Genomic DNA, 26,035 nt, shown 5'->3' with positions numbered 1-26,035 from the left:
TCGAATGCTTATCACAAATCAAATCTGCATTTTTTCCATTTAAAATTAACATTGGGGTACCCTTCAAACTTTTAGTGATAAGCCGATGGTGTTTAAAAAGCTAGTGGCTTAAAAGTGGCAGTGAATATTCAATTCACTTGTTATCACTGCCTTTATTGTATTTTATAAAAACACTTTTTGTTTTTAATTAATTGAATTGCAATAGCGCATATAGATTTATTGTAAGCATTTCAACGAAAAACAAGAAAAAACGTTAACTTCGGTTGCGCCGAAGCTAAATACCCTTTACAGGTGCATTTTTGTTAGTGACTATGTGTTCAGTTTGTATGGAAGCTATATGCCATAGTTAACCGATCTGAACAATTTCTTCGGAGATTACATTGTTGCTTTAGACAATAATATGTACCAAATTTCGTGAATATATCTCGTCAAATGTGAAAATTTGCCATAGAAGAACTTGATTCCGATCGTTCAGTTTGTATGGCAGCTATATGTTATAGTGCTCCGATATCGACAGTTCCGACAAATGAGCAGCTTCTTGAAGAGAAAATGACGTTTGCAAAATTTCAAAACGATATCTTAAAAACTGAGGGACTAGTTTGTATACATATGTATATACACACAGACAGACGGACAGACATGGCTAAATCGACTCAGCTCGACATACTGATCATTTATATATATACTTTATAGGGTCTCCGACCCTTCCTTCTGGGTGTTACAAACATCGTGACAAACTTAATATACCCTGTTCAGGGTATAATAACAATGTTATTGTTGTTCAAGTGCCAGTAAAATAATTATATAAAAAAATGCAATCCCCAAAATCGAATAATTTAGAATTTATTACGTGAATCGGAATTATTAAAAACAGTAAATTAGAAAAAGTAAATTATTTCGAAACGTCACGCAGAATTGACGTAAAATAGTTAGACAGGGCGTATGAGTGATTTGGAAAAGTAATCGATTGCGCAGCTACTGCACGGAATATATGCTACTATATACATATGTACATGGAAATATAAATATACATACATATATAAGTATGTAAATATTCATTACTGTATGTACATATGTATGTTTGTATATATATGTCTAATGTATACAATACAAACAATATTATAAAACGATCATACGATACACCAGTATATATAAACAGGCAAGTGCATTCAAGTATACATACATATAAAAACACATATTTATGTACATAACTTTACTCGTGTTAAAACAAATATTACTATCTTATAATAATACTTAAAAATAACAGTAAAATAAGAGATACATTTTTTATGCTTATAAAAAAACAAAAAAAATTTAAAACATTTCTCAAACAACATATTTAAACAAAAAACATAAATAAGGAATATTTATGATGCAAAAAATGTATAGATTATGTGAGATAAATAAATGAGGATTGCACCACGACCTAAGGTCTATTGTGCCCTCTCCTTAGAAAAAACGATTCACCTATATAATATATTAGATGCAGGAAATATAGTCGGAAATATATAATATGGCTTTTGCGATGGTTTATATACGTAGAAATAGAATTAATTGTACAACATACAAATCTGAACTGTGATCTGCATGCAAATAAGTACACACGTGTAATAAAAACGTGTATACAAACACATGTGAGTATGTACATATACGCATGTCACACAATGCATTTACATTTTTACATTCAAATTCAATGTATATTTATTGTGTTTTTATGTTATAAAACGAATTTTAGATTAAAAACAATATTTTTACAAAATAAGTTTTAGTTTAAAAAAAATATTTTTGTAAAAAAAATCAGTTTAAAAATAATATTTAATTTTTGCTAATACGTTAATAAAGTATAAATCAATTTTACATAAAAAGTCATTAATATTTTTGGGGTAAAACTTGTAATAAAGAGCTTTAATCACAGAAAATATTTAATTATTTGTGTTTTTCATTCTTAAAAACTACACTTTATGTTTGTATAAATAAAGGTAATAAGAATTTGATTTTCGGCAAGTTATTATTGAATTTTTTAATCACTACTGTATTAAAACCGATAACCAATGTGAAATCAAATTTAAAAATATTTGTTTAAAATAAACAAGAGAAAACTTTAATTTTGGCTGCACCGAAGCTATTTACACTACGGTTCATAAGTGGATTTTTAAAAAGAAAAAAATTATATTTATTTTGATTTGTATCGACTAGTTTAAATGACAGTTACATACGTGTATGCTATAGTGATCCAAACTAAACAACTTATCGGGAGATTATGGACAATAATCTGTGTTAAACTTCTCAAAGTTTTCCATAGAAAGACTTAATTTTGCTCGATCAGTTTGAGCAGCTTCTTGGAGAGAAATGAACGTGTGCAAAAGTTCAAATCGATATTTGAAAACAAATTTCAAATCGATATACAGCTCGCCACGCAGATCGTTTATATTATAGATATACATACTTTGTAGGGAGTTAGAAACTTAGTGGCAAATTTAATATAACCTGTTCAGGGTATAAAAAGCAAAATTTAATATTAAACAACTTTTTGTGGAATATTCTGATTTTTTGTTTATTTTAACATTTTTAAAGTTTTATGTAACTTTTAATTTTATATAAAATTTTATCGATTGCTTTCAAGAAGCTACATGTTTTTTTTTATTAAAAGTCTCGAATAATGAATTCTTTGAGTTATCTTATTCTGAAGGCCTCGGCACAAAATGCATGCATTGACTGAAAAGAACTATTTTTGGATAGTTATTTAAAAATTAACGTTATTATTGTACTATTTCTAACAGCTCTAAACATTTCACATATATTTTTTTGGAACGCTCATACTCCAACAATCCTTGGCCAGATATGAATGCAGGTCTTGGAAACATACAATTAGAGACATACATACATACATAATTACATTTGCGGGTTTCTTAGAACATCCTCATACTTTATTAACACAAAAATATTATATTTACATAAATACATATATAAACCGCGAATATTTCGCAAACAATTTGTATAGCACCAAGTGTTTTAACTAATATGCATTTGCATTAAAGCGTTTGTTTTGTATTTACTTCTTTTAACCTTAGTTGTCACTGAATTTGGCGCAAATATTTCACTGAATTATTGAATAAACTTTATATACGATATGCAGTTATTATCTACGTATAATATTTGCATGCCAAAATAACACTCAAATAGCAGTTAATACGCACATTTCCAATTTAGCAAAACTCGCAGCGTTTTTAAAAGCCGACTATGCCTCAATGAAAGCACATTTCCCATACACGATCACTTATAGTACGATTAGCTTGGCTGTGTATATTTATATGTGTGTATGCGTTTTGTTTATACTGCATTCACACGAAAATTTTTGTGAACTTCTTGAGTGGTCGGCGGTCGAGCGGTAACTGAAACTTGAAATCCACCATTCAACAATGTTATCATATACGCTTGACCTACTGCTGGCAAATGGAATTGGATTGAATTGGATTGCCGCCTTGAGTGTGACGCGGCGCTGCGCTGTGATGTGCTGTGCTGAGCTGAGCTGTGGTGCGTGCCGTTGTGCTGTGCCAAGCGCCCGTCTAAGCCACTGTTTAGTTGCCGATCGCTTAGAGATATACATATGCATACAGGTATAAGCACATGTACAGGTGCATATTTATGAAGGAGCACGGTCATACATACACAATTATAATTATATACAGTAGTTCTTTATACATATGTACACTAGCTTGCGCTTGCTTCGGAGGAGGCATTCAGAACGCGTGCGCCTAGCTGCTTATCACATGAATATGTATGTGAATACTTTGTAATGTTTGACATTTGTTTGAAATAAATAGACCTTTTACAATTATACTTGAAATCAATACATTAATAAAAATTTCCTTTATTTACATATGTATGTATTATGTATTTGTTGTGCAATAACTGCCACCTGATTAGTTTGAGTTTGTCAATAGTGCTAAAATACATTTATTCGACACATGCACAAACAACACACATACATTGAGAGCTTCACAAATTTATTTAAGCATCTACAACAAATAATCCAAAGGTTGTTCAACTTATATTCATAAAAAAGAGTTTATTTTTCAAACAAGTAGGTTCTCATCCTCTGAATCGTTTACTAATGATATTTAGTGGGTATTTGGTTCTGCCGTGAGAACTTTCTAACCGATATGGACTGAAATTTGTATTCATTTAAGGATTGTCACCTCAACAGCATCTCTAAATATTATCTGCTTAATGCCCTATGCTGCTACAAAAAACAAAAAAAAAAAATCCAGATCAGTGGTAGTGTTTTGTTTATTACAATTGAAAAGTTGCTTTTTTAAAGATATAAGAAGATACTCTTCATACGTGCATTTTGTATAGCATAACATCTTTATCTTGATTTATTTGACAATCGAGTTTGAATGACAGCTATATGCTATTCTGTTCGAATTTAAGCAGTTACGTTGTTGTTGTAAAGGTTATCTAGTCGCCGTTATGGTGGTAAGGTTCAGATAAGTTGTCCTCGAGATCATCCAACTGTAGGCCAGGAAACATGATGTTTTGACGGGATCAGACCATAGGGGGAGGGGTGTCAACTGTGCATGCAAAGAGGTGGTTAGAGTCATGCTGGGATTCGTTGCATGCTGGTCGTTTCTGGATAAGTAGTTGGGTCCATGACATTGTATGGCAGCGATACGCTACATTGGTCCGATATCAACCATTGCGTCAAAATCAAACTTATTCCAGCTAATTAAAAAACGCAGTTGTGCAAATTTCACGCATTAAAAATTATTTAAATGAATGTAGAGACACTTGTGCGCTTCTGTTCTAACCTAAGAATATATCAATATGTACATATTAAACAAAATTTCCGAGGGTCCACAAGAAGCGACATAAAAAAACATACGCGTGCCGTGATTAAATTTCAATATAATAAATACCCCGGCAGAGCAGATACTACAAACTTATAGACATATTTATAGTACTTTCTTGATTTAATATTATATAATTTTTAATCGTTAGCAACGTGCACCCATCCAAGTATACAACATTTGTACTCGTACTAGCCTTCAATATTGATAACGAAACCGCAAAATATTAGTCGTTATATATTGAACACTATTTCTTATTGCTGCACAAATGCAAAATAAGGGAATAACAAAAGCATGGAGATACATCAACAATGTCAATGTCGGACGTTGTTGAGATTAAACACATTCGTCTAGCGCAATCAAAGACAAATGATGATGAGGTGATTCTTATAAAATCGTTGTGATCACTACACATAGGCATGTGTTCATATACTGATTACACGCGACCATATTCATAGAAACATGAACTTAAACAGCTTCCAATCATGCGATTAATCGCTATGTATGTACATATGTTTGTATATTGTTTTAGTCTACAAAAATAAATTAAATCAAATTTCGTTATAAAAAGTAAGCTGCTCTTATAAACTAGATTTCAGCTAAGATTTCTATAAACTCTTTTTATCTCTGTTTTTAAAATCATTAATTATTGGGTAGCCGTAATATTATTTTAGATATTTCTTTATTTCCGGTAGTAATTGTTATAGGAAATTGTGATTTTTCAACATATCGTTTGATATATCGTTTCCGATTTAGTTAACTCTCCTCAAACCGGAACGGAACCTGATTTATATCCGGCCAAGGTCTGTTACTCAGGAGAATTACACAAACTTGCTTGGGGAATTTATTATTAATATAAAATATATTCTTTTTTAAACTACTCACTGATTAAAAAACCTATAGAATGGTTGTGGCACAAAAGTTCCTGCGGTTTAACACAGGTAATATATAAGTTTTTAGTTTTTTTCTTGTGTCTAACTTGCCCTTAGTAGTAATCATTAAATGTTTTTCTATAAAATCTTTACAAATAGAACAGAACATTTTAAGAAAAAAAAAAACATTATTTTAATAAAGTTTTTTATTTATTAAAAAAAAAACAATAATAACAACAAAAAATATTGTAATCAGAACTTTATATGCATGAGTACATGTGTATACATATGGGTATGTATCTATATGCATGCACTTGCACATAAATGTCAAAAGATATTGTTTATTTATATAAGAAGTCAACGGTTATTAAATAAAATATTTGTTTCGGAAATTGTACTCGTATAGTACTATTTATAACTGCAAGTTCGAAAAACTAAGAGAGCTACACGGGGCATTAATACTTTCAAACATGAAAGAAAGAAAGACAGCAACCAATGAAATAGCGTAATTATGTATGACGTTCTCAAAACTATTACTTGTTTTATAATTTCAAAACTGCATTTTCAAAACTACCCACTGTTCGCAACGTAACATGATTTAGAACATATTTTTCGTATTACATCTGGTAGCACTAACTACGTTAACGTAGAAATGGCGCGAGCCTCAACATCCAATAAGAAACCAAGGTCAATTAGTGCTCCCGGCGTAAATGGTGGCGCGACTTTTGAGAGCGAATGAACGGCTAGCGCGTTTTTATGGCTACGGCCGGTGAGTACCGACAATATCATGAAAACAAACACACGAACGTTGTAAACATTGGGAAAGTGCAAGACACAAATAGATGTAAGAGATGGTAGTGCGACGGGGCGGTGGTCGCTTTTGGCACATTATGGTAAGTGGAAAATATATTTTTGTTTTAATTTGCAACGTCATTTTATAACAAAACATTGTGTAAACACGGCGCACATGTATATTTTAAATAAACATCTCCACATTTTACATACAAAATAAATTATTTCTCTTATTCCGTTGCTGGTAAAACAACATTAAAATAACCGTAATTAATATGGTATGGAATCATGACACTATACTGTCGTTGACACAGTGTTGTGTGGCGGTGAAGGGTGGGTCGACGGGCGGTAATTGTTTATCGATTATATGAGTTTTGTTAGCGGAATACGCGTTTTTACTCACCGATTTCCATTTCGCTTTGTCTACGTCACCGTTATATCAAATTGTTATTCACTATCTTTTTTAGTCACTATACATATATGTAGAAAAAATAACTGTTATCCGGTCCACCAGGCCCACTTATTAAGAATTCAGGTGCACTGATAGAACGGTAGTTTGTAAAGCGAGGTGAGGGCAGGTTGTTGTTGCCGAGAAAAATAACTATAACGTCCAAGCACTTGCACGTGATGTCGGTTGAAATATTTAAAGGCTATTTTATGTTATGATTATTTATTATTAAAATTAAAACTGCTGCGTTGTTTGATTTCTTCACAATCAATTTGTCAATTTCACCAAATGAAGCTCCTCAACAACTTTGTTGCAGCCAAATTTTATCATCGGATTGCCGGTGATGCCACTGTCCAAATTGTTGCGATTGTGACGCTTTTACAATAATACATTAGCACCATCTGCGAGGTGTCAAGTCAATATGAAGTAAAAATCATATGCTTTCAAAATTAAAAAATCAATCCATTTACTCTGTTTTATATTTTTTATACAGTTTTTGAACGAAATTGCATAGTAATAACGAATACACACTTTGTCATTAAAGATGGTAGCATTTATTACTACTGCTTCTTCTCTCTATTTATCGGCTGATTTTTGACTTGTTTGTTTTTATTTGATGCGCAGGTGCCAGTGCTCTAGGTCATTTTAAAAATTAAGTAGGAGGAGGTTTGATTTGTAAACATTCGGATTCATAAAAAAATGTGAAATACTGCAAACTTAAATGATTAAAGAATAAGTAAATACATAATTTAATTTATTAAGAATGATTTGGTGTGTCACACGAAGGGGTTTCGTTGAAAAAATTTAGATCGGAGCTTAATTTCACCATGGCCTTCAAAGTTCAACAGCGCGTCCTCTTTTGGCGTTTTTTATTTATTATTTTGATTCAATAGTGACTTTGATGAAACAGCTGATTATAAATGTTTAGAAAATGAGGAAGAACCACAAAAGCAAGTTAGCTTGATATACATATATTCATATATGTACATATTGTTGTATATAATTCTTTTATTTAACTCTTGTTGATTCATATTTGATTTAGCGGTGTTTTGTTATGGAGGACGATAAATCTCGGCCAATAAAACGATTGAAATTAAGTTACAATCCCGAGTGGTATGCCTCTGCCATATTAACTGATGAATACTCCAAAGAAGTTCCACGTGTTAGAGTTTACCTAAGCGAATTGGACAATAAGCGCCAAATATCAAATGTTATGCAGGAACTATCTAAAATGCTACCTCTGGAACAAATAAACTTACAGCATTTAAAACGTGTACGACAACAGGATATTCTTTTATGCAAAGTTAATGATTTAAAAGGCCATAGTGTAAGTCAGTACTTAGAAGCAGTGGGACTTAGTCATGATGTGGTTAATCTTTTGTGTAAAAACATACGTGAAGGTGAGGTTCCTGCTTTACCGCCCCTGCTCCGTTGGCAATATGAGCTGGCGCAAACATGTTGGCCTTGCAAATTTCATCCAGACAAATATATGGAATCACTCCAAATTGGTAGCATATTTAATGAAAATGAGCGAAAATTTCATTCAAAAATTATGCATTTGTTGGAAGCTATTACAAATGAGTTGGAGCATAGCAAACCGTGTGGTATCTGCATTGATCCACGAACTAGGGGAGTTGTTGCTTTGGCAAGTAGTGGAACATCAATTAGTCCAGTAATGCATTGTCCAATGGTGCTTGTAGATTTCGTAGCACGTACACAAGATGGTGGTGCTTGGCGAAAAGAGGTTTCGCATGAATTCGAAAATATCGACGAAGATATTTACAACGATATAAAAGTGAATCCCGTCATAAGTGGTATTCCCAAACGGATTTTGGAATTTATACGAACCGATAAGAGATTTAAGGATATACAAATTGGTGCAGAATTACCGAGAGCTAAAATAAAATGTGAAGTCAGTGATACTACTCAAAATGTGGATAACTTAGAAAAATATGGCCCATATTTATGTACTGGATATGAATTGTATTTAAGCCAAGAACCGTGTCTAATGTGTGCTATGGCGCTTGTACACAGTCGAGTGCGCAGAGTTTATTTCGTAAAACGCTCTAATAATGGTGCATTGGTTACACGCTTGAAGCTGCACGCAGTCAGGGAGTTAAATCACCACTATGAAGTTTTTCAATGTAAAAAGATAGACCAATCAAACAATGTAATGTATAGTTGACGTATTTAATTGTTATAATACAAGTTTTATCATTAACTAGTAAACTTTATTTGTATACCATATTATTATGAATATATTTGATGCAAATACATTTTGTTTTTAATTCACATTAACCGACTTTGTGCTTTGCCTTGCTGGGGACGATAACAGACCAAGCAAATGACAGTCGGCTTCTAAAATAGTCAAATCCTTTTCAGAACCCAAAAATTTTGTTGAGAGTTCCAAATCTTTAATGCGTAACCTCACTCGTGCTCCACGTACATAGTCCCTAAAAGTGTAAATTGCGAACACACACATACATTTTTCATAAACACTTTTTTATACTTACTCGCCGTTGCGTGCCGGACGTGTGCATACACAATGAAACTTCCAGCCAAAATCTATGTATAAATCATCACCAACAACGTGAAAGATCTTTCCGCTGACAATCTTGCCCTCGGGATCCCCTAGCTAGAAAAGTAAAAAATTATGTATTTTATTATTCTTTAAAAGAATGGCCACTGATTATTTACGTCTATGAATTTTGATTTTCTTAACAATGCAGCAAACGTTTCATCGTCAACAACTTCTTCAGGTTTATTAGTAGCCGCCTCTGTGTGCTTTTCAAAAGCTAGTGCAAACCCACTTTTTGCACTTGCACCACTCGCCACTGTTGTTTCCTTTTCAACAATAGCATTTTGAGTGTCTTCTGTAATACCCTTGTTTGTACACAACGTTCGAAGAGCCAGCTTTTTGCGTAAGTTTAATGAACGTGGTAATATATTTGGTATTTGTGGAGCGCGAACGGCTACTGTGGTTATTTTGTACAAGGAATACATTTTTTGTTCAAAAATAGTAAATTTTATGATTCGTACTAGAGTATAATTTATTTTAGGTTATAAAGTGTTATGTCAAAAGCTTATTCGACAATAACAACAGCTGATGGGGTTGCGTAGATGACATTTAAATAGATTTAGCAACATTTAATGAAAAAAGGTATGTTTATTTTTTAGATTTTGAATTAACTATTTATAATGACGTTCTAAGCAACATCACACAGAACTTTTTTCGCAACTTATGTTTCTGAAAAATTATTATCTTTCAGTTTACAAAAATTGTATGTATTATGATATACTATTGAAATACTAGAATTTTTTTTAGGCCTTTTTCTTTTGCTCAGCACGGTTGCACTGCTGTCAGCTGATTGGATGTATGTATATCTGAAGTTTGACATTTATCCAATTTTTCTCTTATCAGCTGTTGCAATCGCTGCACGTTTTCTGGTTTTCTACTCATAACACCTCAACTGCAATTTATAACAATTATTGTGTAATTTTATTAAATTTTTAATTAAATTGTAAATATGATCGAACAACAGAGACAACGCATTGAACGTGCCGTCACAGAGATGGTAGACGATATGGATAAAACTCATTTACGTAAAATGCAGGTGAGCCGGTGACAAACTTAATGTTTACCTTGTAACTTATGTGATCCTCGAAATATAATTGTAGACAGACATGCATTTATGTGCGGCAAAATGTTGTCAGGATATGAATTCCAGCCTTGACAGTGTTCAGAGATGTGTTGATAGGTGTTCGGCACCATTGACACGCGCTCAAAACTACGTTCAACACGAGTTGGGTGAATTTCAGGGGCGCCTGCAGCGATGTGTTATGGTAAGCCTGATTGCTTACTTATCCCTACATATAAGGAAAATCAGTTTAAAAAAACCTTTCTCTTTAAAGCAATGTAACGATGATGTGAAGGTGAAAATGCCGCCAAATCCCTCCGAATCTGATATTGCCAAATATACCGATCAATTTGAACGTTGCGCTATACAGTGTGTAGACAAGCATGTCGGACTAATACCTACTATGATGAAAACAATAAAATCCGTATTGGCGAAAGGTCCAGAGTCCATACCTCAAGTTTAATTGCCAGCATAACCAGCATTACTCTCAAATAATGATGAATATCTTGATTTAAAAAAGATATTAGTGGTCATGTCTAATCATTGACGTTTTTAAAATGTGTGTAATAATTAAACACGATTATATTTCAAACATAAATTGCACAGTAAATAAGGAACAGTTGTTTTGTTTGTTAAAAAATATAAATGTGGAGTAATAAAGAAAAGCATTTAGAATTTATGTCAAACTACTATTTTGGCAATAGTTTATTCCAACGAAAAATTCAAATTTAACGAATCGTAGACAAATCCACTTTAGCTCATGTGTTAGGCAAACAACTCAAGGTAAAGATACATCGTTCAACTTCCCGCTTAAGGGTATTCAATCGTAAATGATAGAACAACAACGTAAACGCGTAGAACGCGCCGTATCTGATATGATCAACGAAATGTATTCAAGTCACTTACGCAAAATGCAGGTTGGTATGCAGCAACGATCAGTTTTTTTTGTAAAGACAGCTTTCACTCGAATAATTTTTCTAAGCCAGTCAGAAATGCATTTATGTGCATCTAAATGTTGTGACGACCAACGTGGAACTTTAGATTCCGTGCAAACTTGCATTGAGGGTTGCGCCGTACCGCTTACTAAAGCTCAGGACTATTTGCAGCATGAATTGGGACAGTTTCAAGGACGTTTGCAAAATTGTGTTATGGTGTGCCTTTAAAACTTGTATTTATTTGTAGTTTGCATTTACAATTTATTTTGTAAACAATTTTAAGAAATGCAGCGAAGATGCTCGAGAAAGGCTGCCATTAAATCCAGGAGAAGCAGAACTCGCCAGATATCAACATCATTTCGAATATTGTACGGTGGCATGTGTGGATAGACATATCGGCCTTATACCAACTATGATGAAGACTATAAAGGCTGTATTGGAGAAAGGTCCTAAAGCTTTGCCACAAGCATAGAAAAGTTGTTGAAGCTGTAAATAAATTGTAATAAAAATTATGCTGTAATGTGTGTGTTTTATAAACTAAAATTAAAACTTGATGAGTAAGGCCAATGGTTAATTATTATTAAACCCCGAACATGGTATGTTAAGTTTGCAAGGAATTTTGTAATCCTCGTGAAACGTGGGAAATTCTCTAAAATAAATATATGAGTTATCAACTTGGCGCTAACTAATTCCTCGGTTTTTGAGATATAGATCAGAATTTTTGAACCAGTCCATTTCCCTTCAAGAAGCTGTTCGTTTGAGGGAACCACCGATATCGGTGCATATACTTGTATTGCTCATACATACATAGCTGTCATAAAAACTAAACTAAATCAAAATTACGTCCGAACATGCAAAACTTTTTCATTTACACGGTATCTTCAGAAAATTTGGCATGGAACAATATTTAAGGTAACGGTATGTTATATATCTTATTTATTTCAGAAGGGTATAACTAACTAATACTAATACTAACTAATAGCAACTAATATGTAGAATGACAGCAATAATCTCTAAAAAAAAAAAACAAATGAGCATTTTAGTATTGGCACTTTCAAAGCCGAGTCAAAAACTAAATTAGCCGTTAACAACCGTTTTTTAAGAAAAAAAATCAATTTTCATTTGATATTTAAAAAAATAGCACGGTATCAGTATAAAAAGTAGGGAAATGAAATTACATTTTAATAATTTAAAAGCACATACAATAAATGTAATAAAGTTTAACTAACATAACAAGATACTCTACACAAATATATTTAAATAGTGATTCTAATTTAGCTACTGTTATTCTAATGTACGACGCTTCTTTTCTGTTTCCTCTTCTTCGAGTTGATCGCGCAGATCTTCAATTTGATTTTCATATTGGCGTTTGAGCGAAGCGATCTAAATTGAGAAAAAAATAAAATGCTTAGCAACAAAGTAATCTTGAAATTGCTAATATTTTATACCTTTAAATCATGCAAACGTTGCTGCATTTGTAGTTCATGCTTCAAGCTTTGCTCATGATCCTTCTGCTTTTCCTCCAATTTCTTCTCAAATGATTCGACCAGTTCCTTGCGCAAAATCCGTTCTTGTTCAAGTAGACGATATTGCATTTCCGATTGCAAACGCTCCACCTCGCTGCGTAAACTGTGCGGGATATTAAGAGATATGTTAATTGAATAAAAAATTAAAAAATAAACTAATTTCCACATGCTTACAATATGTTCTCTTCAGCAGCTGACTTAGCCTTCTCAACGACAAACGAATAACGCGACTTATTCACTGGTTTTGGCGGCTGTTTGAATGTAATATTCTTAGCAATTGCAGAAAATCGCAGCACATTCATGTTTTCTTCATAAAATGTGTCCATGGGTGTGACATTCACTATCATTGTGAGCTTTTCTTTGCCTAACAAGGCACTTTGTAATAACATTGTTAATTTCGATTCACGCACTGGTATCACCTGGCCCTTGGTTTTTAATTTTTTATTATTATTAGCTGCATCCAGACAGCGCCCGAGCGTCATAAGTGACGTATTAATACCTTTAGCTTCGTTGAGACGTGAACCAACGTTACGTGTTTTACTCAAACGTTCAGAACCCGCTAAATCGCAGAATTTGTAGGAGGTCTGAAAATAAAATTAGCCTTTTAAGCACAACCATGCAGCCGTAGTAAACTTCAAAGACTTACATCGACAACCACACCGGTGCTGTAGTATTTAATTATGTCAATAAAAAATATACAATGCGAGCGGCTCGAGTTAGCATTAATAGAAGTGGATGCATAAGAAACGTGTTGTAGACCCCAGTGTAATAATTTCAGGCTTTCCGAACACGATTTCACATACACTGAGGTTAGACCTTGTATGAAAACTTTGCCGTCATTTGTAACAATCTTTAAACCCTTTCGTTGTGGTGGGGCCATTTGTTGGCTGGTTTTTGGCTGTTGTGACGGTGGTGCTAACAAATCAAATACCAATTCATTGTATATTTCCACGAATGATATCCAAATGAATACGGATACTTCATCCTGCACGATAGTTTGAAAGTCATGCTCTGACTTTATTGTTTTCTCCAGCAGCTCATGGTCTGCGTTTAGTCCAACGCATGACTCCAGCAACGTCTGACGCATGTTTTCCTCACGAGCTAGCGCCTCATCGTCTAATATGCAGGCACAACCTTTCTCTAATTTAAGCGCAGGTTGTGGGTAAATATTGGATGCATTCATACGGAATATATTCTCTACAGCACGTGGCACAATGCCTGGCTTGCTGGGCGTACCTAAGGGTAATAAATCTCTTTATTTCTTGTCTTAGTAATACTTACAAATCTCACTTACCGAGCAATGTGAATGTTTTGCCCGAACCCGAGGTGCCGTATGTCAGCACTGTAAAGCTGTCAGTCTGGTTTTCAATGCGTGGTGCTATACAAATACGATACACTTCATCCTGTTTTACGGCGCTATCAAACACTGCTGAGAAACTATAATGCTGTTCCATTTTACTTTTGTTATTGCTTGTTGTTGATGCATCATTGGGAGGCTCAGTTATAAGCACATTACCCGCCGTTGAAATTGTATACGAAGTTGATATTTGTGTAACTGGTTTCAAACGTAAATATACTAAAGCAGCATTTGAGTCTGTGCTTAGATCACTGCTCGCTTCACTTAGCGGCACGGATACATCTTCATAAGATGATGAAACGTCGGCATCGCTGCTATATTCAGTTTGACCTTCCTCTTTTATTTCATCGAAGAGTCTTACTTGTCTGTCTGGTCGCGGCCGAAAACATCGATCTACGGATGGATCACGCGCACGTAGAAAAGACGGGCGCACTTCTTCACACATGCTACCGAGCGAACTATGGTCGGATAATGAATTTGACATTATAAACCGCTTTAGTTCACCAAAATTTTTAAACAAATACAAAATTATTGTAGGATTAACTGTAAAGTAAAAGAAAATTACAGAACTTTTGTAATTCGAATTGGCGCGGGGTAAACACAAAAATAATGACAGGCGACTGGATAAATTCAAAATTGAAGGATTCTTTAGGGTTGCCGATTTAGCGAAAATACAAATTCTAAACGTAAATAATGGTGCTTCTTTTTTTAATCAACGAGTAAATCACAATGGTACAGTATAGGGAGTTAAATTTGTGAACTCCAATTCAAATTCAATTTATGGATAATATTTCGACAGAGCTTTAGATTATTATGACTATAAGTAGGACACTAATAAAATTTTTTGATCCAATTGGTTTCTGCTTTTGTCACTATATTATAGAGTTATAAAGATCTAATCGTAATTTAAAATGTTTATCCATTTCAAATGCATATTGGGCCTTCAGTACTTTATGCAAAAAAAACATTCGGAAAAGTAAGTATTTATAGTTGGATTATTATAACTTTTTGCCATTCGCAGTAAACTATAAAATTGTTTGATATTATAATTTTATAACAAATATCTATTGTGAATGCATAAAATAACCGTGGATACTGAATTTTGTTTACACCAACAAAACTCTACTGTCAAATTTTTGTTTTGATCAGCCGGAAATGGATGGTTATTATAACACAAGTAATTTTAAACAGATTTTAAACAGCGTATTGGCGCAATATACTCAATGCTTCTTACGAAATATTGTTATATGCAACGACAAGAGCCGCGAAATTGTTATTGTTCCACACGTGTGTGCTGTAGTCAAAAGAGAAAAAAGAACCTTGCAGAAATTTACTGCACGGAACGACACAAGAAATTAAAAGTAAACGGATCCAGATGCGACATAAAAAATAATTTTACCAATATCCAGCAGAGGTCGGCGTGTTGCACTAGAAAATGGTCAAGGGAAAAGGGTATTTAATAAATAGAGAAATTTGAATTCAAACGATTGACCATGTTTAACCTCTCAGCGATGTAAGTTGGTTGCTGTTCATGGTATGCTTTTGAGCCTCAGCACGGCGAAAGTAGCGGAGAGAGCAGCATCGAGCACCTGCCTCTTTTTTGTGTGCCCAATAGTTTTATGCAGAACACTCTTCAAAGAAGCAATAGTTGAAATAGCTCAAGTGCCACGACAGCTGGTTCTACGCACCGGAATTTATCCAGCCAAGTCCTGTTTTTTTGGCGATCTTAGACATTTGGGGATTCACAAAACATTGCTATTTAAAGGTAATAAACCATAAAGAAATGCATAAAGTGATTATTGGCGGATTTCAAATTGTACTGGTTTGAGAGGAGCATTTACCCACACCCTAAAATACATTGGGTTATTTTTAGTTTTCGGATTGGGACTCATTTCTGCGTTTCTTACTAAGCCAAAAAGCAGCGTTTGCGATAATCGGAGGCAGAATCGGATTATCAGAACTGCGAGAAATCTTATTGAAACTCAATAATTCCGGTAGCCCCCACATATGTATGCCAAATTTTGAGTTGTATTAATATAACTTAGTGGAAATATGTTCCCAAACTTGCTTTAGTTTAATGTCGTAGTTAAATGATTTCTGCTCAGACTTTCCTCTAGTTACAATAAACTCGGTGTAGTTATGTATTTTCGATTTTTCAGCTGACTTTAAACGATTTAAATATATACATACATATATATGTAGGTCAATATGTGTGATATTATAATTAAATTAATTGCTCCGTAAACATAATGTTTCTCGAACCTAGTTTTTCCTTACTTATTTTGGTTAGTGACTTTAATTGTAAATTGGTTTGCAAAAAGTCTGATCTATTATTTCTGAAAACTGTGTTAAAAAAATTAATAAAAGCTGCAGAATAAGCATGCAGCTATATGACTAATTGGTTCGATTAACTTAAAAGCTTGAGTTTTTACCATTGCTAGAATATGCACTTTGTTTTCATATTTGGAGTGCGAGCCAATGGTTGGTAGTTTGATATAAACACTTTCAGTTGTAACACAAAAGTTGTTGGTACATTTTACGTTTAAAGCAAAAATATCTCTTTAAAAAATGGCCAAAATAGAGCACGGATACGGGTTTCGGCAATTGATGGGCGCACTTGCGGCCCTAATTTATGTGTTGGTAATCACAATAGGATTTTCGTGTTGCTGGATCCTGGCCCTTGGATTACTTGTGAGTAACTATTTATTTATTATAAAGTGTTTTTTATGTAAACTATTTTAGCTTTATGGCAACTTATTTTGGAGAATAACAATGCTTCTCTATATTTGCTATATTCATATGTCAAGCGCGAAATTCATTTTGAACATCAAAGGAAATGGGTGAGTAAATTATTTTAATTATTGAATTTATTTTATCAAATTATTTGAATAACATTTTTCAAGCAGCTGGCAACTCATTTTTAAAAATTTTCAAATTTTAAGCCATCTTAAGTTTTTAGTTTGATAATCATTTTGTACGTTTTTTTTTATCATTTTTATTAGATGCAAATTTGAAATAAGTGATAACTCTTTTGTTTACATTAGCAATCAATTTGTTTATACATATGTTTTTGTTAGTCCATATTTATTTTTTATCTTAACTTATTATTATAAATTCGTTTTTTAAATCTATTTTATTTCAAAAAAAATTTTAACATGTGGTAATACTTAAAATTATTTTTCAAAATTTTCTATATATTTTTGTTACTAAATATTTATTTTTTTATCTTAACTTATTATTACAAATTCGTTTGGCAACACTCAACTTAAATTATTACAAAAATTCGTTTTTAAACTTGTGGCAACCTCAAAATTATTTTTTTCGATTGCAAGCCTTCTCAAGATTGGTCCATTTAAAATAAGATTTCAACTGTAATATTATTTTCATACCCTTGCTACATGTTGCTACAGAGTATAATAGTTTAGTTCACCTAACGGTTGTACCGCGGGTTGTGCACCACCCAAAACTAATTGAGATACATATAGGGTTATATACATATATATAAATGATCAGGATGACGCGATGAGTTCAGGCGACTGTCTGTATGTCCGTCGGTCCGCGCAAGCTGTAACTTGAGTAAAAATTAAGATACATATATTGAATATACTTGTACACATGTTCTTTGACAAAAAAGCAAGGCGGAGTTAGTAGATGGGAGTAATCGGACCACAGCCACGCCCACAAAACGTCATTAAACGAAAATAAATAAAATACCATAACTAAGCACTAAATTAAGATACAAATCTGTAATTTGGCACAGGGGATCGAAGTAGCAAGGGGCACCTGTGTGTTAAAAATATTGAAAAAGGGCGTAGCTCCGTCCTCTATTTGGTTTAATATATATCTCTTTAACCACTTAAGCTGCAACAATCGTATTCGACTAGCGCAAATTCTGTAAGTTGGAAATTGGAAGATAACCCCGTCTACTCGCCATATAGCGATACTGTTATAAAACTACTAAAAGTCAATTACCAAATTTTCCAGAGACATTAGGATAAAATAGGATAAAACTTGACATGATTAATGCCTTTAGAGTGTGTCACATTATGACTAAAAATTCTCCAAATCCAACCAAAAATGTTCATAGCTGACTTTTAATTGAAAATTTCGATCAATGTATGGTATTTATACTTGAAATTCAGAGAGAATATTTTTCATATACAGGTATCCCTCGAATAGCACGGCACTTGAGTTGCACGAAATCTCGAATAGCACGGTTAAAAATTGCGACAAACCCTTGAATAACACGGGGTTCGAATTACACGAAGCCGCGAAAATTCCTTTTAAAAATTGAAATTTAAGGATCCTCTACCTCTTCAAGGAAAAAAAAATCAATCTTTGGAGAGTGACAGTAGTTGAAACATATGTACTTAAAAATTATTGCGTTTGTAAAGTTTTACCTTTTAAATTTCAAATAAACACGATTTCGAATAACACGGAACCAATTAACCGTGTTATTCGAGGGATACCTGTAATAATATACATATGTATATATCTGTGTATCAAAAAGGGTTAAATTAAGTCAACACTTCCCTGAGTATCAAAATACCTTTTATAAAGAGTTTCGAACTACCTGTTGACTTTATACTGCATATATCGGACAATACGTGAGCTATCGCAAAAAAGATTAGAGAGCCTGTTTTACTTATAACAATGAATCTTTGTGCCTAATATAGATAAAATTGGGTGAAAGCTTTACCTAGCCCTCTATAACTAATATAAGGATTTTCGAATACCCGACTGACTTTACTTCATATGAGTGATGATTGTATGTGAAGAATCTTAATGAAATCTAGGAAACATTTTTTTAGTAAGGTCGATTTTAAAATCGGGTCGATACTACCCCAACTGCCATGTACTACATATGTATATATGCCGAATATGCCGGCCAGGCCTGAGTTATATACATATGATAACACGAAGTTTTTTTGTGGATTATGGTGATTCGAGTTAGGGAAGTTCATGTATGTATAAGTTGGATTCTGCTCCTCTGGTTGACGGTTTGTACCTTAAGGTATTTCGCTCGCTTTGCTTTGATTATTGTAAGTTGAATAGGTTTCAAGTCTCCTAAAGTATATAAGCCTTATTAACCTATTAACCTCATTAATTTGAAACTTATTTTTGTTTGAGTTATAAAATGATAAAAAGAAAATTCTTTAAAATAATCCAATTTTAATCGGTAATATCTTTTGAACGGTTAGGTTTACGATAGAATCGTTTGTAATTTTTTGAAGGACATTAAATTTTCAACAAAATCCACAATACGAAATATTTTTCCCAATAGGTGGAAGTGAAATACAAATTTTTCTATCTCATAGTAAGAAAAAAATAGAAACCCGTTATGCGGGAATTTCGTTTCGTTCGACTAGATTTTCACCGCACCTAAATTAATAATCAATTCTATTCTTTATTTCTTAAAGCATCAGATTCTTTCGCAGTAACTGGCTTTGGAAACAACTACGCCTTTATTTTCCAATCGAGTTGGTGAAAACAGTAGATTTACCTGCCAACCGTCATTATGTGTTCGCGACTTTTCCACATGGTGTTATGACGTAAGTTTTCATAATCAGTATAGTCATTCAGTTTAATTCAATTTGCTAGCTAATTTCCTTGCTTTTATGTTTAGTTATGGCTGCAGCGTTAACATTACATATGACATTGACAATTGGCTAGCACTATTTCCCGGTATACGGCCGAGGCAGACGATTCTGAATGCCACCTATTTGACGCCGTTCTTGCATGAATATTTGCGCCTTTGCGGTTTTATTTCGGTATCGGAAAAGTCTTTAATGCATTATTTGACCAGTCGCTGGCAGGGTGATGGTTTCACGTCTAACGGTGTTTTCATTATGGTTGGCGGTGCACAGGAGGCTTTAGACTCTCGTCCTGGCCAATATGAGCTGACATTTTTGAGACGTAAAGGATTTGTTCGGGTAGCCATAAAAAGTGGGTATGTAGTATGACTATAAAAAGTATAGGACAAGGTGTGTATGTTTTCTCTGAGTATATATATATATATATATACATATATAAAAGTGGTAGTAGTGGTATAAAGTTTCCTTAAATTGTTTTCCGAATACTAGAGAGTTGAAAGTTCTTTGACATAAACGTATATAACGACGCTACAAAACTAGTCTGATAGGGACAGCAAACGACACCATATTTTTCCCGCTCTTTTAACATTTCTCTTCAGTAAGGTTTGCCATTTCATCATGGAAAGATATACGATCCAACAAAGAGTCGAAATCATTAAAATTAGCTACCGAATTTCCGTGTCAGTGGCCTCCATTTTCAGATCCTACGTCCAATATATGCTCGTCATAATTATCCTGGCAGATCAACAATTGAGCGTCTAGTGAAAAAATTTGAATCCACAGTCACTGTACAAAATGTTCTCTTGTCTGTGAGATAAAGAAGTGTCCGTAGTGTTGAGAATATTGCTGCCGCTGGCGCATTAATTGAAAATCATCTTCAGTGATGAGGATCATTTCTGGCTGAATGGCTTCGTCAGTAAGAAAAGTATGCGTTATTGGTCAGACAGCAATCCATACAATCCATGAGTCACCATTGTACCCCGAATAAATTACGGTTTTGTGCGGTTTATCGGCCGGCGGCGTCATTCGACCGTACTTCCGTGATTATCAAGACCGGCACGTGACTATGAATCGCAATTGCTACCGCTCAATGATAACCGAATATTATACGTCGTTCCAACAGGACGGCGCCACAAGCTACACAGCGAATGTCAAAATCGATTTATTGAAAACTTACTTTAGTGAACGTGTTATCTCACGAAATGGCCCAGTCAATTGGCCGAATCGGTCTTGCGATTTGACGCTGTTAGTTTTCCTGTGCGGCTACGTCAAGTCTATGGTCTATGCAAACAAACCAGTGACGATTGATGAACTTCGTACGAATATCGAAATTGAAATTGCAGGAGTTACGACCGATTTATGCTTGAAAACCATAGAAAATTGAGTTCAGCGTCTGGACTTCTGCAAGCGTGCCCGTGGTGGCCTGGCAAAAGAAATTGAGTTCCATACATAATGGCATCGAATGTGCCTTCATATAAATAAGGAGTTTTATTGATATCTAAAACCAAATTCGTTATACATGTGATTGCTTCGCTCATGGACCTCATGGATCAAGTTTCTATTTGCGAGTTGTTGATGAAACGCAACAAAAACGTTGAAATCAAAGTGACTCTCTTATGATAGGTTGAAACGGTCGTGCTCAAATCGCGGTGAGCCGGAGCAAATGCTGTTCACGGTAGGATTGATGGTCAGGAAGGTTTTACTTTAGGTTTGGAGCGATTGAAAGATAATAATCTACTTTGAGCTGCTCCCCTACCGCTAAACTTTTAATACTGTCAACAATTGGACTATCTGATTAATGTAATCGATCACACATCGATAGTGAATTGCCAGAAACTCTGGGAACTTTGTTTGATATTCCTCCACCTTACAGTGCGGACCTGCCACCAAGAGATCACTACCTGTGCCTGTCTATGGCGAAGGACTTTGCTGTTGAAAGATTCCTCTTGTGATCAATAACTGTTCCTGTTTTTTGTTAATAAGAGCTAGACTTTCTTTGAGAGTGACATAATGGAATTGCGGTGCATACAGTATTTCACATAAATAGAATCATTCTAACTAGGCTAAATTACTAGACTTTATAGTTATATACCGGCTCAAATGAGGCTTGGTTGCTTCGTATCTTCGCTAGCTCTGAAACTTTAGACGATCAATCATTAATGCTGAAAATCAACGAAGAAATTCTATTAAATTTTGTGTGTGGTATCAAATTTCTGGTAGCGAAATATTCATTATGTTGGAAAAGGCCTTAGGTGATAATTGTTTGTCGCGCGCAAGTGTTTTTGATTGGTACAAATTCAAGATTGCCTTGTCGACAAACCACCTCCAGGACGGTCAACAACATCAACTGATGATTACGTCAATAAAATAAGAGATCTTACTGGCATCGTTGGAATATCGAACGGACCAGTAAAAACCATTTTGAAAGATCATTTGATCCTAAGAAAAGTGAAAGCACGATTGGTTCTAAAACCACTAAATTCTCGAAAAACAGCGTCGACGAAATAATGAAACCCCAAATGTGCCCAAAAAATAAAGTGACATTTGAATTTAAACTGGGCGCGTCGAAGGATTTGGAGAATAATTTTTTTTTTTTAGGTTGGTGGTTGAGGATGGTGCAGAAAGCCTTTGGTGATGAGGCTATGTCTAAAAAAATGTTTACAAGTGGTATAGTGAGTTCCAAGCCGGCCGTGAACGTGTCGAAGACGAAGAGCGTCCAGGGCGACCATCAACCTCAACTGATGAAGCTCACGTTCAACAAATCAAAGATTTGGTGTTGAAAAACCGTCGATTAACAATTTGAGACCTTGCTGATGAAGTTAGCATATCCAAAGGCTCAGCCAATACCATTTTGAAGGATGTTTTGGGCCTCAAGCGCGTCAAATCTCGACTGGTACCGAAAACATTGAATTTTTTGGAAAAAAGGCGTCGCGTTGAAGTGTGTGAAACGATGTTTTCTGACTACCAGGGTGTCATGAAATGCATTATAACTGGCGATGAGACTTGGATCTATGCTTACGACCCCGAAACAACCGATCAATCGAGCGAATATCGTGCCAAAAGAGAGCCGAGAAGAAAAAAATCGCGCCAAAGTCCCTCAAAAATCAAGGTCGTGTTGACTGTTTTCTTCGATTATCGTGGTGTTGTGCATTATGAATCCCTTCCAACCGGTCAAACAGTCAACAAGGAATATTATTTGAACGTTATGCGTCGTTTGCGTAACGCTAACCGCCTAAAAAGACCGGAATTGTGGAAAGACAATTCTTGGTTTTTACACCACGATAATGCACCATCCCATACTGCCCTCGTAATTTCTGATAATTTCGCCAAAAACTCAACCTATATCGTTCCGCAACCACCATATTCTGGCGCCGTGCGACTTCTGGCTGTTCACCAAGCTCAAAAGACCGCTCCGGGGACACCTTTTTTATACGATAGAGGAGATTCAAGCCGCAGCGAAGACGGAACTGAAGGCCATCCTGTAAAGTGACCACAACCAGTGTTTCGAAGATTGGAAAATCCGTTGCATAGGGAGGGGATTACTTTGAAGGGGATGAAATTGATTTAGAAGAATAATAACGAATTTGAATTTTTTGGGCACTACTACGGATGATGAGTCTTGGATCTGTGCCCCAGAAGCAGATCAACCGGCAATATAGTACCGAAATTATGGGCCTACCGCTTATAGTTTTTGCACCACGATTATGCGCCGTCGCATACTGCATTGATTCTTCGTGAGTTTTTCGCCAAATTTTCAACCAATATCGTGCCACAACCACCGTATTCGCCTGATTTTGCTCCGTGTGATTTCTGACTATTCAGTAAACTCAAACGACCGCTCCGGGGAAACTGCTTTGAGTCAATTGAAGACATTAAACGTGAAAAGCTACGCGCTTTGAAAGCTATACTGGAAAGAGATTTCTTTGAGAGGGATGACATAGATTTTGAAGAATAAATTAAGAATTTTAAATAATGAACAAAGTCTTACTATTTTTTGCTCATAGTAGTACTTGTAGATCCAGAATTTATACATACATACGTAGGTACGGACTATTAATTTAAAAAAGTAGGTTTTTTTTACTATTCTGCTTACCATAGATCCATCGGACTATATAAATATAATATTTATGTATGTAAGTAAAACTCTTTTCCATCATTCTCAGCGCTGCTATCGTTCCATGTTTCACCTTCGGTGAGGTGGACAGCTTCGAGCGTTGGGATGGAAAATGGGCTTTGCATTGGCAATTGGCAGTGAAATACTTACTGGGCATATCGATAATACTAATAAAGGGGCGTGGTGGCCTTCCACTTCCATTCAAGCGCCGTATTGTACAAGTGGGTGAGTAACGCTTCATGTAATCGATTAATATTCAATACTTTTTGAGCTATTTTCATAAACTTACAGTCGGCAAACCAATCGAAGTGCAACAAAATGATAACCCTCAACCGGAATATGTGGACGAAATTCATCAAAAAGTCATTGAAGGTGTTAAAGATTTATTTGAGACCCACAAAATTAGTTACATCGAAAATTACGAAAATGTTAAACTTGTAATTAAGTAATATTGTTAATTGTAATGATTAGGTGGTGCTGTATTCGAGTAATTTTATGACCTCTTTGCTCTTGAATGTTCGTTTGCTTTTTGAGAAAATAAAAAAAAAGAGCTGTAATTGTTGCTCGTGATGTCTTCGAGTTCTAAATGAGCTTTCTAAAGTCAGACTTCAAATATTTCGTCTTTATCATTATTTTAATTATTTGTTCTTATCTTTTTGGTACAATTTCGGGTAGTGTCTAAACTCTTAAGCTCTTGATCGCCATTTTCATGTATTTCGGAATCTCTCTTCTCTCAAATATTGAGTGTAGAAAGGTGAATATAATCCCACTTAAAGGAGTGAAACTCGATTATAACCAAGTAAGTGGTGTAAACGTCAATAAAGAAGAAGAAAAAAGTGAATATTAACTGGGTTATCATTTGTAATATCGAAAATAACTGTAAATTTAGTCACCCAGCTAAAATTTTTCATACCATAGTTGATTATGGGGTCTCTTTGTAAATTCTCGTATGTACAACATTGATCTTGCCCCGACGAAAGTCAATGACCGAAGTTTAAATATTCAATTACTTCGACATGTTCCAAGGCTCCTTAATTAGTAATCGTTGTAGCTGTAATTTAGTTATTAAATACGAGTATATGTAAATACATAACATATTTCTACATATGTATGAGTGTATGTACAAAAGAAATTCATAGCAGCAATAAGAATTATCTCACAAGCCTGTTATTAAAGAGTCATGGTTCAAAATTCTTATTGAAAACTTGAAAAACATGTTTTAAAAGCAAATGCATTGCAACAGTGCAATGTTGAACTGTGCAATGTTGACTGTTGATATCTTAATAATATCATTTGAACTGGGCAATGGAGAGGTCATTACAAAATAAATCGTTTGGAGAACGCTTGCAAGGCACTCCAAAGCCAATTACACTTTGTTGTTGCTTTCTCTGATCCGCGTATGAGATTTCAGAAATTAAGTTGAGACTCTAAAAAGAAAAACGGTATAAAATTTTGGGAAAAAAATTATTACATAACGTAATGAAGGATCGTTGCTTTGGTCCAGGATTTCAAAATCATTACCCAAGTAATGTTTTTAATTCTGCGATATTTAATGACTGAATTACACTTATTATTCGAGACTGCTTTTGTCAAAAGTTCGATATCTGGTTCGTGATGCAGCAGTCACTCACAGAGAACGTACAGAGCCGTTTCCTTGTTGTCTTCGAGTTTGCAGTTGCTAGCCGTTGTTCTTATAAGGCATATCCCTTTTTAAAGCATATTCTCCAAATGGCTAAGGCCACTTTATGGTAGCTTTACGTCTGTACATACTTTTCTTGGACCTGCCATAAATTGTCTGTTTCGTTATGCTGCAGTTGGTTTTAAATTTCCATCTATCTTGAGATATTTGTACAAATTATTGTACATTAAGCTCCCATATGATCATATCTAGCGGACACGGTATTGTCTC

General features: G+C 34.5%; 6 protein-coding genes across 9 annotated transcripts; 4 read left to right on the top strand and 2 right to left on the bottom strand.

Moving 5' to 3' along the window:
* The first annotated feature begins 6,302 nt into the window (after nucleotides 1-6,302).
* Nucleotides 6,303-9,256, top strand: LOC105228971 (probable inactive tRNA-specific adenosine deaminase-like protein 3). Of its 4 annotated transcripts, none has more exons than XM_019991271.3 (2): nucleotides 6,303-6,615; nucleotides 8,005-9,256. In XM_019991271.3, exons 1-2 carry the CDS (start codon nucleotides 6,574-6,576, stop codon nucleotides 9,145-9,147), a joined length of 1,185 nt encoding a protein of 394 aa, XP_019846830.2. In that variant the 5' UTR covers nucleotides 6,303-6,573; the 3' UTR covers nucleotides 9,148-9,256. The 4 variants fall into 4 exon arrangements, with proteins under 4 accessions (XP_019846830.2, XP_049317452.1, XP_049317453.1 ...); XM_049461495.1 differs by lacking the exon at nucleotides 6,303-6,615 and adding an exon at nucleotides 7,312-7,698 and having other exon boundaries at nucleotides 7,771-9,256; XM_049461496.1 differs by lacking the exon at nucleotides 6,303-6,615 and adding an exon at nucleotides 7,312-7,854.
* Nucleotides 9,139-10,059, bottom strand: LOC105228970 (28S ribosomal protein S28, mitochondrial). Its single transcript, XM_011209009.4, has 3 exons — nucleotides 9,660-10,059; nucleotides 9,476-9,597; nucleotides 9,139-9,415 (listed from the first exon to the last, which is right to left on the bottom strand). Exons 1-3 carry the CDS (start codon nucleotides 9,963-9,965, stop codon nucleotides 9,247-9,249), a joined length of 597 nt encoding a protein of 198 aa, XP_011207311.2. The 5' UTR covers nucleotides 9,966-10,059; the 3' UTR covers nucleotides 9,139-9,246.
* A 312-nt stretch (nucleotides 10,060-10,371) lies between these two features.
* Nucleotides 10,372-11,289, top strand: LOC105228972 (protein FAM136A). Its single transcript, XM_011209011.4, has 3 exons — nucleotides 10,372-10,576; nucleotides 10,641-10,805; nucleotides 10,875-11,289. The coding sequence occupies exons 1-3, from the start codon at nucleotides 10,490-10,492 to the stop codon at nucleotides 11,061-11,063; spliced, it is 441 nt and encodes a 146-aa protein (XP_011207313.1). The 5' UTR covers nucleotides 10,372-10,489; the 3' UTR covers nucleotides 11,064-11,289.
* An 87-nt stretch (nucleotides 11,290-11,376) lies between these two features.
* Nucleotides 11,377-12,309, top strand: LOC105228973 (protein FAM136A). Its single transcript, XM_011209012.4, has 3 exons — nucleotides 11,377-11,517; nucleotides 11,587-11,751; nucleotides 11,819-12,309. The coding sequence occupies exons 1-3, from the start codon at nucleotides 11,431-11,433 to the stop codon at nucleotides 12,005-12,007; spliced, it is 441 nt and encodes a 146-aa protein (XP_011207314.2). The 5' UTR covers nucleotides 11,377-11,430; the 3' UTR covers nucleotides 12,008-12,309.
* Nucleotides 12,310-12,683: 374 nt separating this feature from the next.
* LOC105228975 (kinesin-like protein subito) lies at nucleotides 12,684-15,042 on the bottom strand. Its single transcript, XM_011209013.4, has 5 exons — nucleotides 14,356-15,042; nucleotides 13,708-14,297; nucleotides 13,236-13,645; nucleotides 12,984-13,164; nucleotides 12,684-12,918 (listed from the first exon to the last, which is right to left on the bottom strand). Exons 1-5 carry the CDS (start codon nucleotides 14,900-14,902, stop codon nucleotides 12,820-12,822), a joined length of 1,827 nt encoding a protein of 608 aa, XP_011207315.2. The 5' UTR covers nucleotides 14,903-15,042; the 3' UTR covers nucleotides 12,684-12,819.
* Nucleotides 15,043-15,467: 425 nt separating this feature from the next.
* LOC105228976 (2-acylglycerol O-acyltransferase 2) lies at nucleotides 15,468-25,281 on the top strand. The gene is made up of 7 exons (XM_011209014.4): nucleotides 15,468-15,870; nucleotides 15,928-17,109; nucleotides 17,161-17,258; nucleotides 19,839-19,970; nucleotides 20,045-20,368; nucleotides 24,176-24,351; nucleotides 24,418-25,281. Exons 2-7 carry the CDS (start codon nucleotides 16,987-16,989, stop codon nucleotides 24,573-24,575), a joined length of 1,011 nt encoding a protein of 336 aa, XP_011207316.3. The 5' UTR covers nucleotides 15,468-15,870; nucleotides 15,928-16,986; the 3' UTR covers nucleotides 24,576-25,281.
* The last annotated feature ends 754 nt before the right edge of the window (nucleotides 25,282-26,035 follow it).

This window comes from Bactrocera dorsalis, unplaced genomic scaffold (assembly GCF_023373825.1).
Source record: "Bactrocera dorsalis isolate Fly_Bdor unplaced genomic scaffold, ASM2337382v1 BdCtg043, whole genome shotgun sequence".
NCBI classification, from domain to species: domain Eukaryota; kingdom Metazoa; phylum Arthropoda; class Insecta; order Diptera; family Tephritidae; genus Bactrocera; species Bactrocera dorsalis.
Note: the sequence above shows the minus strand (reverse complement) of the source record. Positions and strands in the feature narration are given on the sequence as shown.